This window comes from Morus notabilis, unplaced genomic scaffold, assembly GCF_000414095.1.
Source record: "Morus notabilis unplaced genomic scaffold, ASM41409v2 Scaffold2009, whole genome shotgun sequence".
NCBI lineage: Eukaryota > Viridiplantae > Streptophyta > Magnoliopsida > Rosales > Moraceae > Morus > Morus notabilis.
Genome location: NW_010357115.1, coordinates 7,914 through 15,771, shown reverse-complemented (window position 1 = coordinate 15,771; position 7,858 = coordinate 7,914). Strand labels below are relative to the sequence as shown.

At 32.4% G+C, this 7,858-nt stretch overlaps 1 protein-coding gene across 1 annotated transcript; it reads right to left on the bottom strand.

Annotated features, from left to right (window-relative positions):
* Positions 1 to 267: 267 nt before the first annotated feature.
* LOC21384638 (O-glucosyltransferase rumi homolog) lies at positions 268 to 3,907 on the bottom strand. The gene is made up of 6 exons (XM_024165887.1): positions 3,776 to 3,907; positions 2,771 to 3,336; positions 1,537 to 1,735; positions 1,094 to 1,158; positions 782 to 992; positions 268 to 627 (listed from the first exon to the last, which is right to left on the bottom strand). The coding sequence occupies exons 1-6, from the start codon at positions 3,905 to 3,907 to the stop codon at positions 268 to 270; spliced, it is 1,533 nt and encodes a 510-aa protein (XP_024021655.1).
* Between the last annotated feature and the right edge of the window lie 3,951 nt (positions 3,908 to 7,858).

The following is a 7,858-nucleotide window of genomic DNA, read 5'->3' as shown; positions in this document are numbered from 1 at the left end:
GAAGCACCTTTGTGGTATTACCAAATGAATAAGCCGTACGTAAACTAAACAGTACTCAATCTCTAATGATTTTGACTATTAGCACACTAAATTAGGCCTCGTTCACTTTGCTGATTCGAGTTTAGAATTCGAGTTGAAATATGATTTTATGTGAGAGCTTTTTACTGTAGTAAAAAAGTTAAATGTGATTGTTTGTGAGAGCTTTTTACTGTAAAAAAACTCGAATTCTAAACTCGAATCAGCGAAGTGAACGGGGCCTTAACCTCTCTATTTGTGCTTAGGTTGTTTATTCCAGTAGCTTTTCTCCCACACCCCCACTTGCTTAAATGAGTTTGATTTTCTTCGAAGAATGGCATTGAGTGATGGAGGGTCGTACGGAGGAGGCATAGCGCACGGGCGCCTACGAGGACTTTTCACCAAGGACTCCTCCATGAACTTTCTGTGCAGCCCTTCTTGTGAGCAAGCCAACGTCTCCGAACAGACTTCGACAGCGTCTTGAGGAATGGTAGGCTTGAATTTCAAGAGCTTGGCGTATTCATTCAAAAGATGAAACATGTAGTCATATACATACTCCATTTTCACCTTCTCTTGCATGAATTCACTTGCTGCTTTTCCAATTTCTTGTGCCTAATGAAATCCATACGAGTGATGAAATTTGTCAAAATAGTTATTTTTGAAAGATCCGATATTCAAGTCACGCTCTTAAATCTACATAATTTGGCAGATGATCATTCTTAAATACAATTTTGTAATAAAAGATTCACTAATTGAAAAAAATCACCTTTTGCTTGTGGATGTTTCCCCACTCAACGGCAAACTTGATGGATTTGCATTGGTCATCGTCCTTTATGGGCCAGAAGTGTTGCATTGGCATCATACTTCTAGTGAAGAAATCATAGTATCTGGATTTCACATATAAGGTAGGAGAATCACAGACAAAAATGTATTTTCCACTCACAGACCAAGCCCGTCCTTCAATGTAGATCTTATACCTACATGCATTAAATTCGTGAATTGGTCATGATGAAAATAACAAGCAATGACAAAGAGGAAAATCAAAAAGCAGAAAAATGTAGTGGTCAATTTCTTTAACCTATGGTGACATTGGTTCGCCACATTCGTTGCTTTGAACTCCGATCCCAATTCTTCAGTCCAATTCTGCGAATTTAACACACACCCATAACTTAATATTAAAATTAAGTTTTTATAAAATCTCAGTTGTGCCGTCATCTAATAAGGAAAAAAATATATAAATTCTCACTTCATTATAGAAATTTATAATTGTCCCAAATGTGTCCTCACAAACAAATGGTCCCAACACTACACATAAGAGAATAGGAGACTAATGTTAAATTGACCTTGGTCGAACTCGTCTCAAAAGCTAGCTTAAAGAGAAAGGGTGTCCAAACCATATATAGACATTCCAACAGTCCAATAACTTAAAGATATGGGACAAATTCACAATCCAACAACTAACATATATCACAGGGCTAAAAAAATAAAAAGCTCTTGAAATGAAGAAACTGGTTTACTAACCAGGGGATAAAGAAGAATACTCCAGTCATGTTTCTGCTTGTAGGAGATATTACACCTCATGAGTTGGTGTCTTACTTCATGAACAAATGGATTTCCCCTCCAATAAGCATAAGGTTCCCTGTCAATCCATCTGCTTCTTTTGTTCCCTTCTTTTATATCCTTCAACAAATCATCCCATGGCTTTATATTGAGCTCTGGCCTATAGGAAAAACGACAATAAACATTAATTAATGCATATATATAGTTGCCAATTTGCCATTAAATTATATCTTAAAATCTCATAAACAAACAAAGTACTCGCCTTTAGATACTGAGGTCTATAGCCTGAATCATTTCAACCGTAATCAAAGAATAAAGAAGGAATATTTTTCCTTAATACAATCACGAGAGATTAAACACTGTAATATAACCAATTACAGTACATTTTGTATGCTTTCTCATGAAGACGTATGGCAAAACGATACATAATTTAGTGACAAATTTAAAAGCGACAAATTTCATTAGCCAGCAATTGGTCCACCTAAGTAATTGTTATCTTGTTATTAGTCATATTGCCATGTGAAAACAATACGCTAATTTATCTAACCTAAGTGGCACCCAGGTTGACAGATATATGTGTGCAACTTCATTGGGTAACATTTTTGTATTTCCTAAAAAGAAATGAACAAAGAAAAATTCAAAAACACTAACCAACAGCTTTAGCATTTTCATCTTCTTCCTGGTTCCTCTAATTTATTTAAAATAACAATCATGTCGGGAACAATTATTTATCGTTTATAAGTTAATATCATATTGAAATTATAGTTTTAACAGAATTTAATAAAAATCTATAGTCTTAAAAACCGTGTCTCTTTTTGTGTGAAAAATAAAATAAAATAAAAGTTATAGTAGATAAGTCATTTTAAAAATATATATGATAAATAAAATATAATTTAAAATATTTATGGTAATAGCACATGTACGGTAAATTATTCATTTTGCCATAAATATCCTCTGCAAATGAATAATTGCTTTAGCACATACACTGTAAATTATTCGTTTATGTAGCAAATCTGTAACGTAAATTTACCCCAAATATGCTATGAAAATGAATAATTTTCTTTTTTCCATGATATTTTAAAATATGATACTTACTATAAACATTTTCAGGAAAAAAAAAATGTTATTTAGTTGTTTCTCCCAAAATAAAATAAAAACCTGAAAATAAAATTTCTTATGGTGTCTTGTTTCTTACCAACCCCAGAAGGTCCAATCAGGGAAGGTAATGTAGTTTGTGTCGTCACTCCCACAGTATCGGAACAAAACTAGTTTAGGGAACAACAATGGTAATTGATCAGTACCGTTGGCCGCATCAACCCCATTTTCATCAAACTCGGGCCAATCAGCACAATCAAACATCAGCTCCAGATCAGGCACCTTTCCTGGATATTTCCGTAACAACTGTAGGAATCCCCACAGCGAAATAACGTCCCTCGTCTGGTACGAGTCGCGGTACTTCTCCACGTAAGCCTTCCCGTTGACTATTACCAGCCTAAAGTAGGCCCCCATGCGGGCTCTCTCCAGCGACTCCCTCGTGATGCCCTCCCGGGCCCACGGCTTCAAGTCCTCGTGGATCCATCGGAAGTACTCCGGACACGTGGCGCCCGGTGGCTGCTCGTGATCTTCCTCTTTTTCGTCGTAGAGGGTGGAGCATGTTCCTGTGCAGCCGTACACGGTGTAGTTCAGTGGAGCTTCAGTTCTATGAGGGTACGTGTCGAATTTTACGGTGGCTATCGCTGGTCCCTGAGGTCTTCTTCTTCCCTGTTGAAGTCAATAAAGAAAACGGAAACACAATCAAAGGAATTCTTTTTTCAAAAAAAAAAAAAAAGAGTAAGAAAGAGAATTATTTTTCTTTTTTTATTGTACCGAAAAAGAAAATATAAGTACTGTAAACTATAAAGAACAAGCAGTGGGGTTGAGTAAGAATTCTCAATTTTCATTGAAGAAAATTGTTTTTTTTTTTTTTTAAATACATTGGTCTTGCATCCGTACTTTTACACATGAACTATTCATACTAGAAAGTTCTAGTAGTTGCGGGAATAGAATATCGTTACCATAAGCCATAAAATGTGGAGTTTAAATCCTCTCATTTAAGTTAATAGAGAAAAAAAAAGAAAAAAAAAAAGAAAGAGAAAGTTCCAAAATTAAAAAATAAAATTAAAAGAAAAAATAATATGAAGAGTGAAGAGCAAGAACCAACAGTGGGGCTGCAGAGCAAGCTCATGGAGAAGTAGACGCTGATGGCAAGGAATGATATGAAGAGGATGAGAGATTTGGAAGTCGTGAAACGACGACGGATTGCCCATAGCCCCTGCATGTCGCTTTTTCTCATGTCTACTTCTCTCTCTCTCTATCTCTCTATCTATCTATCCATACATATATACATATACATATATATATATATATATAGTTCACTGATAAAACATGTGAATTTCTCAGAACCAAAATATGAGTGGTTTCATAAGAGGGCTTTAGCTTCGCTCACTTAGTAAATATTGGGCTGGGGCTCTTCGCGGTTGACCAGATCAAGGGAATAAATTTGAATTAATGAAGTTTTTGGAAAGAACGATTAATACTCTGTGGGGAAAAAAATGAAAAAGATACGATGATGTTAGCGTTAACAATAAGCTAATCAATCGAGTTATCGCAAAAAATATGGTTCTCCATGTACATATATGGAGAGAGAGAGAAGATGCAATTTTTGGTTCATATTCGTTCCTAATCGGTTGAAAGTATTTAACCTATTTCCAGTTACGTGCAAAATTGTTTTTTAGGAATGTTTTGCTTTTTTTTTTTTTTTTTTTTTTTACAAATATCCTTTTTTGCTAAAAAATGAAAAAAAAAAAAAAAAAAAAACATTAAAAAATTATTAAGAAAACTGCAACAAATTTCCTTTGTCTCCCTAATAGACACCGTCCTTTTTTAATGTAGATACCCTCTATACTTAGTTGAAAGATCGAGAAAACACCTACATATGATTTAATTGGTCCCGGTTTAAAGGAATTTGGATATAAGGCATCGTTCATTTTGCAGATTTGAGTTTTCAATTCGAGTTGAGATGTGACATTTTCTGAGAGTTTTTAACTGTAACAGAAAAAGTTAGATGTGACATTTTCTGAGAGTTTTTAACTTTAAAAACCTAAAACTGAAAACTCAAATCGGTAAAATAAATGAGACCTAAGTGTTTTTTTCGATCTCTTCATGCAAAACTATGTTGGAGAGTTTCAATAAGAATAAACCTAAAAATTCGGTGTAATTTTCTAATTCTAGCAAATTAAAGGAAGGGGTAGGAGTTTTTCTCTTTTTTTTTTTTTTTTTTCTTTTTTGTAATTTTTAGGTATAGGAGAGTATCTAGAAAGGGAAAAAAAAATATATATATATATATAGGGGAGGAGTACTTTATGAACATTTACATTTTTATTGTATCATTTAATTTCTTCATTAATTATTTTTCTACATTTTTTTATGGAATATACATAGATTGTTTCCCTTATTACCGTATCTCGTCAACATGAATGGTTAAGGAATAAATAAATTCCATCTGCGCAAATCCAATAGACAAATGAGAATGCTAATTAATTAGGAGTTGATCTTACATATGGTTAACATTCTTTATTGATTGTATCACACAACATGATAGTTTATTTCTTCGAATATTTTTCCTTTTCTTTTTCAGAAACATATAATTCCTCAGCACCATAGCCTTTGTTGTAATGCAATTATTACTATTTACTATGATCATTGTGTTCTCAAAGAAGCCTACACGGCTACTTTTTTTTTATTTTCAAACATATATGTGACATAATAATACGTTCTATGATATGTACTCAATTTTGAAGGGACAGAATGCAAAAAAGTTTTCTTGTGTGTTGCATCACTCATGCTTTTTCTTTATGTCAATATGTCAATCTTAGAACTTTCTCAACTTTTCAAGAGAATATCTCTGATTTGTACTTTGTATTGAGGTAGAGAGTATGTGTTTTTTTTTTTTTTTTTTTTTTTTTTTTTTTTTTTTTGTTATATATTATTGTTGGTAGAGTATGTGTTGCTGATCTGTTATGCACATCCAGAAAACTGGTCAAAAACCCATCAGATCTTTACTGTTCAAGGGTTCTTTTATTTTTTTCAAAAAACGAGAATTCTGTGGTTTAGCAAAAATTATTGTTAGTAGTACTTCGCAATTTTGTACCATGTTAGAATTAGAAAAATATAAATTTAATAGAATTAGATGAATATTCAGGTACATAATTTTTTTGTATACTACAAATAGATATTGCCTTTTCTATTATAAGAGCTTTTACGATAAGGTAGATCTCAATTAAAATTGAATTTAATAAAAAGATATACAAAATTAATAGAATTTAATGTAAATCTAACCATTTAAATCATAGTCAATATATTCCGTAGAATTCTTAACCTCGTCCATTTCACCGATTTGAGTTTTCAGTTTTAAGTTTTTACAATAAAAAGCTCTCAAAAAATGTCACATCTAACTTTTTTTCTACAGTAAGAAACGCTCAGAAAATGTCACATCTCAACTCGAATCCGCGAAGTGAACAAGGCAGGTCTCGTTTATTTTACCGATTTGAGTTTTCAATTCTAAATTTTTATAGTTAAAAATTCTTAAAAAATGTCACATTTAATTTTTTTCTATTACAGTTAAAATTTTTTAAAAAATATTATATTTTAACTCAAATTAAAAATTTAAATGTTCGAAGTGGATGAAGCTTGGAATTATAACGGTTGCAAACAAATATCATAACCTTGAATTGTAAATGGTCCCACCATTATGGTGACCAATCATAGATAACAGAAATCCTTCACAGAAAAGCAACTTTTCTTTTTCTTTTTCTTAGACATGCACAGTAGCAGCCCTAGAATCTGACTATTGCTCGTCCAAATTGCCACTTACCGTCCCAACATCTCTCTGGTCTAACAATTGTTCTTTGCCCTTTTTTTTTTTCTTTTTTTTTTTTTTTTTTTTTTTTTTTTTTTTTTTTTTGTACCAGAGCATATTCAGTAAAGCGGATTCAGTCTTTTGCTCTGTCCTAAAAGCTTTAAATAGTGCTAAAGCGTGAATTAACTTCTTTTCTGCGCAAAGTGCAGCCAAGCACAGGAAAAACAAAAGCTACTAAACGTCAGAGATATATAGTCTGGAAAATGGTCATCATCACTCAGAAAAACGCACTTAAATTAAGGTTATATAACAACTGTTTTAAACCAGACCAGTCATTTGATTTGATGTATTGATAAGGTCGTTTTTCCTTCTCCTCGGTAAAATTTTGAGTTTGAATCAGTCCGACCGTCACATCAAATGTGAATAATTCATTTTGTGAAAGATCTACGTGCCATGCAAAATGTACTATTTACAGCTCGTTTAGTTCGATAATTTAAATTTTTAGAGAATATTTAGTAGAAAGATTCGTTCCCTGATTCGAATTATGATTCGTGGTTCGCTATAGTATTTTTTCTTATAAAAAATTCACGTAAATCGAAAATAATTTGAATCACATGGTTTGAATCCTCCAACCAAACGTCTTCTAATTTGAGTTAAGATGTAATTTTATATTAAAATTTTACTATATCAAAAAAGTTAGATATGACTATTTCTTAGAGTTTTTTACTGTAGTAAAATTTAAATTTTAAACTCAAATCGGTAAAATAAACAGATCCTTAGGCACCCCTTTATTTTTAAGAATATTTTCTAGTACGCGTAGATCATGTTTTTTTAATCGTTAAATCTACATATTTTTTTATTTTTACGTGATTTTATACATATTTAACGAATAAAAAACTTAACATACCGATATGTTAATTACGTTAATGTACAGAAAAATGCTCCTCTTATAACTCTTTTCTTTATTAAATTGTTATTATATTTCATGCTGAATTGACTAAAAAGGTCGACACTCGACAAGGTTGGAGAAGGGAGGTTAGGAGTGGACTAATCAAAATGTCACGTTTGATGAGTACAAGGCCCTACATGTCATATATAAAATGGGGCTTAATGAGTAGTGTTTGTTATTAATAATTTGAGAAAGAGCCTGGCATATGGCATAGGAAAATTGTAATTAAGAGAAAAAACAGAAAGTAGAGAGAGAGAGAGAGAGAGATTAGCTTTGGATTTGGCATAACGCACAACGAAGTCACACTTTCCCACTCCACGCGTGAGTTCACTTACTCATGCTCTCTCGGATTTCGAAACCCAAAGGCTCCTCTATCTCTTTTTAGGCCACTCAATATATATATATACATACATATATATATATATATATATATATAT